The 12,637-nt window shown below is 44.0% G+C and overlaps 1 protein-coding gene across 3 annotated transcripts in view; it reads left to right on the top strand.

Annotated features, from left to right (window-relative positions):
• Nucleotides 1-12,637, top strand: part of etv1 (ETS variant transcription factor 1) — a 186,102-nt gene that overhangs the window by 78,956 nt on the left and 94,509 nt on the right. For all 3 annotated transcript variants that reach the window (XM_070879983.1, XM_070879982.1, XM_070879984.1), the window contains exon 8: nt 1,740-1,987. In XM_070879983.1, the coding sequence (XP_070736084.1) occupies nt 1,740-1,987 (248 nt within the window). The remainder of the gene's footprint in view (nt 1-1,739; nt 1,988-12,637) is intronic.

Here is a 12,637-nt window from a genome sequence, read left to right on the forward strand (position 1 = left end):
CCTTGAATGATTTTATGGTACCTGTTATTTTTTAACTATTGTATAAGGGCTGTCTTCTCAGATTCCCAATAAGCACTCCTGGGGTGAGAGGCTCCGTGCTGGGAGTGCAAATTCATGAAATCTAGTCCACAGTGGCTTCAATCCACTTTGGGTTCTTGTTCACCCTGGCAGTAGCTCACAATGTGAGCACTGTCAAGTGTTGATATGTGATGTCTCTGATGCTGAACAATTAATGACTGTGACGTAATTACCGTGAGTTTATCAAACCATAACTTGCAGTTTATTACTGAGGATTTGTTGCACTTATATGCTTAAGAATATAACAACATTTGGAGTGAGAAAAGGCTATTTGGCCTCAGCTCCATCCAAAGTCCACATGTCATTATTCTATCATGGGTATCTCCCCCTTCCACTCCCTGTTTACTTTAAGGAACTCTAGTTCCTTGTCTTACATCTTTAAAAATTAAACAATGCTATTAAAATCACTATAACCTTCAATGACCCTTCTCATACATGTGCAAATCATTTTTTTTAAACAGATCCATAGTTACTTCAAAGTTCAATAAAATGGTTGTAAATCACTTGAGCTTCCACTCTGTCTTCTAAGGTAGGGATCCATATGTAGAATTGTTGGAGCAAATCTACGACCTACAAGTTTGTGGCATAATAAATTTGGTTATTCCCACATTGTGCTCCCTAAGAAATTAATTTCTCTATTCAAGAAGCATTTTATGTCTGTTAAGTCTTGCAGGAGATGTGCACAATAAATGCTATATCATAGTGGCCTATAGTACTGGTCTTCTGCTCTTATAGATCTGCACTTGATGATGTACATATAAAAGCACCATAGGTTTTTTTGTTGTTAAAAAAGGAAGCATACTCTTTTCCTATTATAAGACTCTATTAAAATCCTATGGGCTGGATTTTCGGCTTTGTTGATTTCGGGGCGGTAATTGCAGCAGGGCAGTAAAGTGTACGCCCAGGAATAGTTTGCACCTCAGTCATCAAATTGGGCATCTGGGCCCCGAGTGTGGGGCGAAACGCTAAGGGAAGTGTACACCTCTCTTGGGCGCTAGGCCGGCTGCGCATGCGAAAATCCCGAGCTAAACAACCGGCCCGGGAGCATTCTGAGAGAGGCCTGGGGAGAAAAAAAACTTGAAAACTCTCCAGCAAAAACATTCCCAATACATAGCCCATGCCACCACAACATAAATTGCAAATAAAAGAATAAACAATCAGATTTACCTGAGTTGCACATTACTTACCTCACTGCAGCCGGTATAGGTTGGACTGTCCGTTTTCACAGGCGGTCCCAGTAGGGCATGCTGCAGGGCGTAAGGGTTGGGTGGGAGTCCAAAAGCAAGCCGGTGTCGCAACCAGGGGCGTTGCACACCGGCTCAACTCTTCCAGGCGATACTGCCCGCACCCCAGCAAAACCAGCCCTGAACACACCCACGGAGCGCTGGAAGCTGACCGTCCGCCCCGAAGAGCTCACTGCCGCCATTGCCGCCCCTCTGGGGCCAAAGCAGGAGCGTACTTCACCAGAAAATCCAGCCCATCTGTTATAGTCAAACTCATTCCCTGATTTTACTTTTAGCTTACATCTTGTGTTGTATGATGTAATGGAATATTCACTTTGGTGCCCACATTTTACAATGTGCAAAATGCTGGGTTGCTGAGGGCCATGATAGAGCGTACTTCAGTTTGCACTAAACTCTCCTGCTTTATATCACTTGCAGATTCCGGCGCCAGCTCTCCGAGCCGTGCCATTCGTTCCCACCTCCTCATGGACTGCCGAGGGAAGGGCGTCCAATGTACCAGAGGCAGTTGTCTGAGCCCAACATCCCCTTCCCCCCTCAGAGCTTCAAACAGGAATATCACGATCCAGTCTACGAACATGCCACTATGATTAGTGCTCCAACAAACCAGAGTTTTCCGCAGCCCATGATGATTAAGCAAGAGCCACGGGATTATGCATATGATTCAGGTTAGTGATATTAAAGCACAAATGCACAAAATAGGATCCAAGGTAACAGCATCAATAAGGGAAAAGTCTTCAGCTGCAGATTATTGAATAAATGGCTTCTACTATTACACTGAAGGGACTGCTACCGGTCATTTTCAATCCCAATGGAGCCTCAGCCTGAATCCATTATCTGATGTGTTAGCATTAGAAAAATGCTTTGGGATCACATTTCCATTGCTCCCTGTGTGGAAATGGCCAGAGAAATTGTGGTTATTAAAGATAAATCCATTCATCACCGGGGCTGTTTGCTTTGTCACTGTTGTGGCGCTGCTTGGAGGAAGGTCTTACCCTGAGCTGTTTTCTCCCAATCATTCATCTTCAATAAGTGTCGTGTTTGCTTAAAGAACATATCTTACAGTCAACACCGCACTAAAAAAATCATAAGATTCCCCAAAAAAGATCCAGCTGCTGTGTACAGCTTGTGTCTGTTGGCATAATTTTAATCAATGCCTGCATATATTTATATATGTCGGAATGCATTGATCCATCCATTGATCTGTCTATCATATATTAAAAGTCTTGCGTATAGTGCTCGTCATCACATAATTCCTGCAACACTTGTATATCACTTCCTATAATAGTCTGTCATATTTGTCAGTCAAACAAAGAATGCTAGTTGTTGGAGCCTGATTGACCTCAGCAGTTTATAAAGAAACCGATTTACTTATTTAAAGCAGTGACCTTAAAGACACAGATCAGTTAAATAGTGGAAAGAAAGGGAGAAAGTAAGAAAGAAATTGCTTTTAAAAAGCTCCTTTCATAACCAAAAGATGTCCCAAAGCGTTTCACAGGCAATGAACTACTTTTTTGAAGTGCAGTTGCTGTTGTAATGTAGGGAAATGCAGTAGTCAATATGTGCACATCAAGATCCCACTAACAGCAATGAGATGTGATCAGATAATCTCTTTTTGGGGGTTTTAGTGGATAAATGTTGCCACAACACCTGGAGAACACCACAGTTCTTCTTCAAATAGTGCAGGGATCTTTTACATCCACTGCGAGGGTACATAGGGACTTGGTGAGCTTATCATCCGAAAGACAGCAGCTCTGAGAGTGCAGCACTCCCTCAGCACTGCACAGAAGTGTTAACCTAGGTTTTGTGTTCACATCCTTGGAATGGGGCTTGAACCCATTCCCTTCTGATTCAGAGGGGGAGTGCTTCCACTGAGTCAAGGCTAACCATTCATTTAGATCATTACCTGGTTGTTTTCCTGATATTGCAAATCATTTTTTTCTGGCGTGTAGCTGATAGGTGCTCTTGGTGCACATTTGGCCCAAAACTTTAATTATATATTTTACATTGCTGCAAGATGTTTATTTATTGACAAAAGAGAATATAGATTTGATACATTGGTATAATGGTTTAAATCTTGTGTCTAGATGGTTTATATATAAGGACCAATTTTACAAATGTATACTTTCAATGGGAAAGGTTTCCCATCCGCTGCACAATTTAATAAAAATCTGCTCTTTTGATGAACACTTTGATTGATCCGTATAATCCCCAAATCACCCCTGTTATTGATCCTGGTAACATCTTTTCATTGGTTGCTACCCCTTGCTAGTGTCTTTTCATTGGTCACTGCTAATACAATACCTATCATCTTATGGCTATGTTTGATCCCATACTTAGTAGCAGCCACTCCTGCCCCCAGCCCGAATGCTATCGCTACAGCCCTCCGTGCTATATCTTGATCTGGGATCTCAGTTTGAGCCTCACTCCCAACACGCAACTCCCAACAGGACTCACCACAAATAGCTGGGGAGTCTCATTAACCCGACCCTCAACTCCAGCATACATTTTTCCTTTGGACACAACATACCCACACACCCACATCTGACTCAACTCTGATCTGGCATCTGGCCTCACCTTCACCCTGGCCTGCACCTTCTTCCATACCCACCACATCCACATGTGACCCTATCCTGCAAAGCAAATGCCTTACCCCAATCCTGACTATTCTGGTCAGGATATTAATTTAGGAAGAATAAACATCTTTCCATAAAAGGATGGGAGTCTTGCTTAAAATCTCTGTTGTTTAAACTGTGAAAGTTAAATATTCTTCCTGCTGTTCAGTCCACTCTGATGCAACACTGAAAATTATACTGAATTTTAATATCAAATGCCATCAAATTTTTTTGGGTGCAGTGATGTGCTGTCCTCTGTATTAACATAAAAACAAAATCAATGCCTAAATTTAGAAGTGAACGTATGGGTATCATGATTGTACAAGCTCAGGAAGATAAACATAGATCAAAATCGGGCCCAGTCTGTATTTTTGCCCGATGTTTCTAAATAATTAGACTCCAAAGACAAACAATTTTGTCATTAACTTTAGTGTCAGCCTCTTATGTAACACCTCAATTGTTCCAGGTATATATTGTTGCAGGGCTGAGAAGTGCTTTGTACATCTATTTGTACATTAGACAATTTACTTGTGTGAAGTGTACTGACAGGATTGATGTACACAAATATATATTTTTGTTACACTGTCAGCTTAAGTAATCAAAAGTCACAGAATTTCAGCAGCATTCAACAACCTTCTGAGTTCAGCACATGTCAACAGTATAACCCGGATTTATTCTCCTATTACAGTGTTATGAGGTCAAATGGACTCTGGCTGTCTTCCTAAGCCAGTAATGGAAGGCTGAAGCCCACATTAGACCGATCACGTCAACTTTACTCAAGAATGATTGATTCAATCTATCCCCTTGGGGCCTCTACACATAAGCTGAGCTCAGGCATGAATGGAGCTAGGCAGCATTGGGTTTCATTCATAAAATGGAGAGAAGGGAAAGACTAGAATTCCCAGTTAGACTGGGCAGGGTGTACAATTCTAGCAGCTGCTTCCTTTGCCAGATTACTTGATATGATCATTACTGCATCAGGCATGCCCACTGTAAACTGACACCATTCCTCTGCCTTTGTGCACAATTAGTGTCTAGTGAATGAGGATGTCCCATTCACATTGTGCAGCGATAGCAGGAGCTAGCTGGTCTGAATTCCATTCAAATACTTCTTCCAGCCACACACCATTGTTAGTAGGTTTCAAGTTTCTGACGCAAGACACATAGAGGGAACAAGAGCAGCCCCACATGGTAATGCAGGGAATTCATTTACAAGGTCACCATACAAGTAGATTGCAACCTCTTTAAGTCCCAAATTTCTGACAGGCACTTACTTCCTTCCTTCACATCAAACTGGCCAGCCCGCTTTTCTTCCCATTCCTCTGAAAAAAACTCATTGGAGCCGAAATTGCCCACCGCCAGAAACGAAACGCACCTACCGTCTTCGATGCATGCGGCAGCCTAACCGTCGAAGTTCAGCGCTTCGGGGATTTTTTTCGAGCAGGGCGGAAGTGGCCTCATCATAGGGGCGGTAGTGGGGACGGGGTGGGGGAGGGAGTGGCCGTAACTAGTAGGACGGAAGTGGGGGTGAGGCGGAGTAGCCGAGGCTGTCAGTCATCAGCACTGTGCTGATGATATCATTGCGCTGGTGCATCATAATGTCTCTCTCCTTCAGTTAAAGGGGAGGGCCGCTGCGAACTCTGCAGATACTTTAGTGGCAAACACTGGGCCACCAGGGAGGGCATCGGCCGGGCCAGCGGCCTGGCACCCAAGAAGGGGTGCCGGACTGCCAGTTGGTAGCCCGGCCGAACCTGTGGCCATAATTGTTGGCCCGACCTGGCAATCGGCCGACAAAATAAATGAACATGGCGGCTGCGGCAGTGCGTCCTCCCTTATAAGGACGACCAAGCCACCATGGCACAGAGAGTGTACCGACAGCAAAAGCTGTCGGTACACTCTCAAAGGGGGCAATTTCGCGAGGGGATCCCCGCCAGTTGGTATGGGGTCGGTGCGTGCACGCCATGGCAGGAAAACGGGAGGCGCAGTCCCCTACACCGCTCCAAAACTGAGGAAGGACAATTTCCAAAATGACGGCCTCTCCGCGGAGACTCGCCGGCCATTCCACGTCACCCCATGGCTGCTGCTTTCAGGCGGCCAGAGGCCTTATTGAAAGTGCCAATTTCGGCCCCCCATTGTATTTTGTAGGCCTAAAAATTAAAAATAAAGCTGTTCTTCTTTCGTTTTGATCTGCATATAGTTGTGAAATTTTTGAATCCCAATCTGTTGCTGCTACTTATTCAATCAGTTTGTATCTGACAAATATTGTGAGGAAATAATCCTGTAAAATAACTACTTCCTAAAAGTGAGAGAGATTTAAAATGCTTTAAATGGAAGATCTAAAAGGGGTGATGGGGTAAATAATTTGGATTAAAAGTACCAAGGAGCTGTACCACTAATTGTTCAGATGCAGATTCTTGTGTCACAGTGCTCAGTTACAGATTATCATATAGAAGAGATTGGGTGCAGGCTGCAAGTTCATGGTATGTAGTGCAGAGAGAATTGACGGAGAAGAAAATAAATCAGGTAGATCAGCTGAATGTGGGTGAGTTCCATCAGAGTAATGTCCACAGTACGATCAAGTTTAAGATCTAACTAGAAAGAGAAAACTTTAATACAAAAGCTACAACATTCAACATTAGATTGGATAGCTGGATGAAAGAAAAGAAGATGAAGGGACATGGGAGCAAGGTGATTAGGACACCTTGCTTACGTTGACGGTGAATGCTGACACTGACTGGTTGGGCCGAATTCGTAGTTTCATAGTTCTGACTTCTATATTTTTCTATGAAAACGAAATGGGACTAGAAAATACCTTATTCAAAACAAAATTGGGCCTGAATTCAAGTCTGAGAGAGTTTTACATTGCAATGCAATTCAAGCAAAACAAAAGCCAGAAAAAATGGCAACAGTCACAGTTGAATAGCTACAAGTAACAAGCTGATTCAAACTGATCAGAGATACCACTAAAGTGGTTCTAAATCATATAAGCACAGTTTATGTCTAAAAATAGCATTAGTAAAGCCAGCATTTTAATTCAGTGGCATACAACTTAATTTTGGTAAAGTCCTGTAATTACAGGACTATCCTGGCATCTAAAACTTTTCTGCATCATGACATCTACTAGTGAGGATATTGATGCTTGTAAACAGACTATGTAAGTAAATTGAAAGTGTTCAGATGGTATAAAAGGATAAAATACTGCAGATCCACACCAACTAGATTCTTCCTCCTCACCCAGTCAGCAATTTGGATCCCTCTGTCAAAATCTAAGAGAGACCTATCCAAAATGTATTTTTGATTCAATAGTATAATATAATAAAAGGCCACATTAGTGAATTGAAGAGGACTTACTGTGATTGAAAGGCTGCATTAGAGGGAGCAGTGTGCGATGGCCCAGCCCAGAAATCGGCGCGGTCCCAGCCTGCAAGACCATCAGCAGGCCGGGGCCATCAGAGGGAGCAGCGTGCAGCAGCATACCACTGCAGGAGGGCAACGGCTGTGAAGTCAGTTCGCTGATTGCAGTGTGGGCAGGCACAGCAGGAGGGGCGAAGGAGCGGCAAGAGTTTGTATAAGGAAGTGACCGGGGCCCAGGAGAGGCATGAGTCTGGGGCCCAGAAGAGGCGAGGGCCCAGGGGCAGCACGGGCCAGCCCACACTGCGATATGTGTGCGCACTAGGTCTGTGCAGCAGAGCTGGTCTCCAGTCGTCGTGGGTAATCCTTGCCACTGGACCAAGACCGAGCTCTGTCAAGCCCGTGTGGTGGCTGGTGTGCAACGGCCACCACACGTTAAAAAAATCCACGCACAGGCATCTTCCACCCTCCAAGATGTAGATCGGGATCTGGAATATTAGGTCCTTCATTGAAACACCTGTGAACTCATTCCTTTTTGGCGTGGAAGCAAGTCATCCTCGCTTCGAGGGACTGCCTATGATGATGATGATTTTTGAGCTTATTTGATGGGCAACTGCAGTAATGTCAAAATCAGTGAATTCCTTCCTTCCCCATATTGTGCTATACTGGGTTGAATTTCACTGATAAGTATGCTGCAGATTATGAAATCCTGACATGCCATTTAATTTTTAATGACTGATTTCATTTTCTTGACAACATGAGATATCAGTATGCTGCAACTCCTCCAGCAAAAGCCATTGGCCTGTAGCACAAGGCAAGTATGAGACATGACCGTGACGTTTTCATGTTACTTTGTGACCGTTTAGTTGGGATAGAGGAGATGAAATTACCCTTCCCTTAAGGCCTGTTATCGCCGGAAAGCGGTGGCCACGCTGTGGAGTGGAATGGCCACCATTTAGAAAATTCCGCTCCTGCGGTATCCTGGTGGTGACCCGCTCCCCCCATTACCGCTCCGCTGCTGCCGATGCATCCTAAGTGCGTCATCAGAGCGCGCACCGCCAAGGTTTCCCCCCGCTCGCGAAATTCCGCTGAGAAAATCTTGTTCCTGCCGCTCGGTGCCACCGGCAGCTTTTTCTGCCAGCGCACTGTGCTTGGAGTGCTTCCAAAATGGCTGTGCGGCTGCTATTAACGGGGAGGACCTACTGCCGCGGCCGCCATCTTAATTCTTTTTGTCGGCCGACTGCCATGTTGGGCCGAAAGTTATGCCCCCAGGTTCTGCTGGGCCGCTAACAGGCAACCTGGCACCCCCTCTTGGCTGCCAGGCTGCTGGCCCAGCTGAAACCCTCCTGGCGGCCCAGTGGACCGAACTTCAAGAATCGCATAGGCTCTCCTTTAAGTGAAAGGGAGAGACGTGGTGGCGCACAAGCGCGATGACGGCATCAGCACTATGCTAATGACTGACAGCGGAGGACACTCCGCCCGCCTCCAACTTCCGTCCCTCTAGTTTGCGAACTTCCGCTCACCGCCACACTTCCGCCCCTATTATGACCCACTTTTGGTCCGCTGGGAAAAAAATGCCAAAGGGCGGAATTTCGCACGAGGCCACCGCATCCACCGCGCCGGTAAAAACATCTGAAACAGGATAGGTGCGCCGTGTTTCCGGCAGTGTGCAATTTTAGGCCCAGGGTCTCTTGTTTTAACATAAAGGGGAAAGAAAGATACTCGCCAGATAAAGAATGCAGAACATTTACAAGTGCTGTAAATTAGTAAGCTCAAATAATGCATTAGATTATGGAACTGATGTGAAGCCATTTTATCTCAGCGAAAACTGATATGTAGGAGATAACTTTCAACTTTAGCAATGGTAAGAACTGCCAGAATTGATTTTAATGGGAAGGAACATAGGAACAGGAGTAGGCTATTTAGCCTCTCGAGCCTGTTCCACCATTCAATCAGATCATGGCTAATCTGTGACCTCACTCCATATACCAGCCATTAGCCCTTGTCCTTTAATATCTTTCGCTAACAGAAATCTATCACTCTCAGATTTAAAATTAACAATTGATCTAGCATCAACTGTCGTTTTCAAAAGAGAATTCCAAACTTCAACTAGTCTTTGTGTGTAGAAGTGTTTCCTAACTTCATTCCTGAAAGGCCTGGCTCTAAATTTTTAGACTGTGTCCCCTAGTCCTAGATTCCACAACCAGCGGGAATGGTTCCTTTCTATATATTGAAAACCTGAATCAAGCAACCCTTAACTGTCTAAAATCCTGGGAATACGACCATAGTTTGTATAATCTCTCCTCGTAAATTAACCCTTGGAGTCCAGGTAAATTCTAGTCAACCTACGCTGCACTCCCTCCAAGTCTGTCAGATCCTTCCTAAGGTATGATGCCCAGAACTACTACTTCTTTTGTAAGGTAGTAGCAAAGCAAATCAAATGTCAATATCTAAGTTGGATACCCAGGCCAAAGCTTCCGGTGTAACAGCATGGATATCTTGTAGACTGCCTGCAAATTTTCTCTGAGGGCAGCTCTGATGCCCAGAACTGAACACAGTACTCCAGGTGTGGTCTAACCAGGGTTTTGTATCGAAAATCGGGGCAGGGTTAATTTCACTGATAAGTATGCCACAGATTTGATGCCGCTAGTTTTCCAGCCCTGCCAAAGTTGAAAGTTGCTCCCATAGTCACATAAAGTCAAAAGAGGTAAAGTGAGCGGTTAAGCAACTGCCTCTGTTTTAATTCACTCAAGAGGATTTGATCTAACATATTTTCTAAACCTCTACGGATAAAATTATTCCATTTAACTTCCCATACAGTTCTTCTGTAATCATAGAATCGTAGAAATTTCAATACAGAAGGAGGTCCTTCAACATTTTGGGGGAAGAAATGCAACATTTGTCTGTAAAACTGGCGAAACCGTTACAGATTTAGCAGTGCAGTGGCCCACGCTTGATCTATGTTCGCATTTGGGTCGCTGCAAAATTGGTCAGGGCCTTTTTTTAGGCAGCCGGAACCAGCATAGGCCTCATTTTAATATTGAAATGAGGGCGTTGCTCACGTTTCAGGATCCATTTGTGAAATTTGTTAAGTCTAGTCGTAGCTACAGCGACTGGAGTTTGAGGGTATGGAATTCCGCACCTCCCATATGGTACAATGCAGACCCCTTCTCTAATCTTGGGAACAAAGTCATCTGCTTCAATGGGGAGAGCCACAGGAACCTGCAAGGGAGCATTGCTGGCACCTGCCTTGACAGAGGCCTAGAAAATCTGAGCGGCTCCATGCTACTCTGCTGAAGATGGACCCAAGAAGAGCTGAATGAACAAGTTCTTAGCTCCCAAAGGAGGCAGAAAGGTTTTTGTTCAAGGTAATAAAACCACTCAGATCAATTACCTTTGCCTTTTAAACATTTGGGGTCTTTGTCTAGTCCTAAGCAGATGTTGTTGCAGCTCTGCAGGTGAGGGTGCCATTTGAGGCCTATCAAGGGCCTGGGCGGAATTCCTAAGGTAGTCTGGGAAGTCAGACATGCCACCTTGACGAGTGACAGACATGGGCAGAAGATTCGCCCATGCTCTCCACCCTACTGGAATTTCCTATGTGTACAAACCGGGCAGAATCCCAGAGGAACTGAACTTCACCTCTTTTTCCAGTTCCCGACGAAACATCAAGCCGATTTATTGAGTCTTTGTGTCCATGCAGCTACTGTGCCTTTAATGCCATATGCTTTCATTTTTAGAAGACTTGTAACTGACATTCATTTGAATTGTTTCTGAACATTCCTCACAATTCTTTAATCTATGCATTCTGTGATTTCCTCAAAAAATTCAATCAAATTTGTTAGTTGACCTGCCCTTTACAGCTTCATGCTAACTGTCCCTGATTAGCTCATGCCTTTCTAAGTACTCACTAATTTCATTCTGTATTATGAACTCTAAATTGGGTAATTTTACAAAAATGCAATCCCACTGGGGAGCCTCTCCCACTGGGAATGCGTATAAGGAATGCGGGCATGTGTCCTCACGATTTTCTGTCCATTTGAATTCATTGGTAGAAAATCATGGAGAGTGCACACCTGAATTCCTGATTTCCACACCCAGTAAGGTGCTCCGCACCGAGATTGCAATTTCTTAAAATGACCCCTTAGAAGTTGATTCACAACCAATAAAAGAACAACTGGCCTATAATTTCCCTGGTTATCTCTTTCTCATTTCCTAAACAGGGAATATGTGAACATGGAAATGAGTTTTATGATTGCACATTGCTGGCAGAATGCTTCATTTGCAGGTAGTGTATATAAGAAAATCACGGGGAGCATGGAAAAAGTTTACCTGCTAGATATCATCACTCTGCTTTCAAATCCCAAGAGAAAGGTGGCATTGCTCTGATTGCTGCTTTGGATTCTGGTTATTTATAGTAGCAATAGGAGTCTGGATTTTAGACCAAGGTAGATTTTCTTTCTACCATAAACAAATGAATGCGCATGAGGGTCGGGAAGATTTGCTTTGTTTTGTATTTGTAGTGAAATCATACAAGTGCTTTATGAACATGAGGGTGTATATCCACAGGGGTTCTTCTGATCATCTGCCGTAACTTTTGCGTAAAATCTGTGGAAACCGCGTAAACATCGCTTATGCCATTTCTCTGGGGTTTCTGTAGATTTTCTGTCAAAGTCACAGTGACCAACCGGGAGCAAGCCTGCGGAAATTCAACCCCATAATGTTTACAATTTTGCTGCAAACAGCAAGCAAAAGTAATATTCTCCCATACGATTCCTCCTGCCAGCCATTATTTACTAGTCAATTGTGAGGGTTAAGTGTACAGAAAATAATTGTTGCAAATATTTTCATCTTTGAAAAGAAACAGGATCCTATTAGCTCTAAAGTTGCCTCTAATGGATGACCTCAGTATACCAAATGTATTGTAGTCTGCCAAATCATAAATGCATGAGAGGATTCTGGAATATTCCTCAAACCACTTCCACTCTGCAGATACATTTACTTAAAGTTACTGTTGATCAGGGATAGTCCAATAACTTGATTTATCGCTATATGTAAGGGCTGATGCCCTAATGTCACGCTTGGGAAGCACATGGAGCCCACAGAATCGGGGGTGTGAAAGGAAGGGGCGGGTCGGCCTCAGCGTATTTGGCATTGAATTCCATGCAAGAAACATTTTTGCAGTTTTTGAGGCAGCCTTCCCACAGGCCTTATCGGCAGCTACAAAATTCGGTAGGTTTATTATAATGGGTGCAAGTCGGCCTCCAGGCTATTGGTTCCAGATCTCCATTTCGTAAAGCTGGTTTGACCAATTTTTGACACTTGGATTTTTCCTGCTGTTTCTAAAATGAACTT

This window comes from Pristiophorus japonicus, chromosome 5, assembly GCF_044704955.1.
Source record: "Pristiophorus japonicus isolate sPriJap1 chromosome 5, sPriJap1.hap1, whole genome shotgun sequence".
NCBI lineage: Eukaryota > Metazoa > Chordata > Chondrichthyes > Pristiophoridae > Pristiophorus > Pristiophorus japonicus.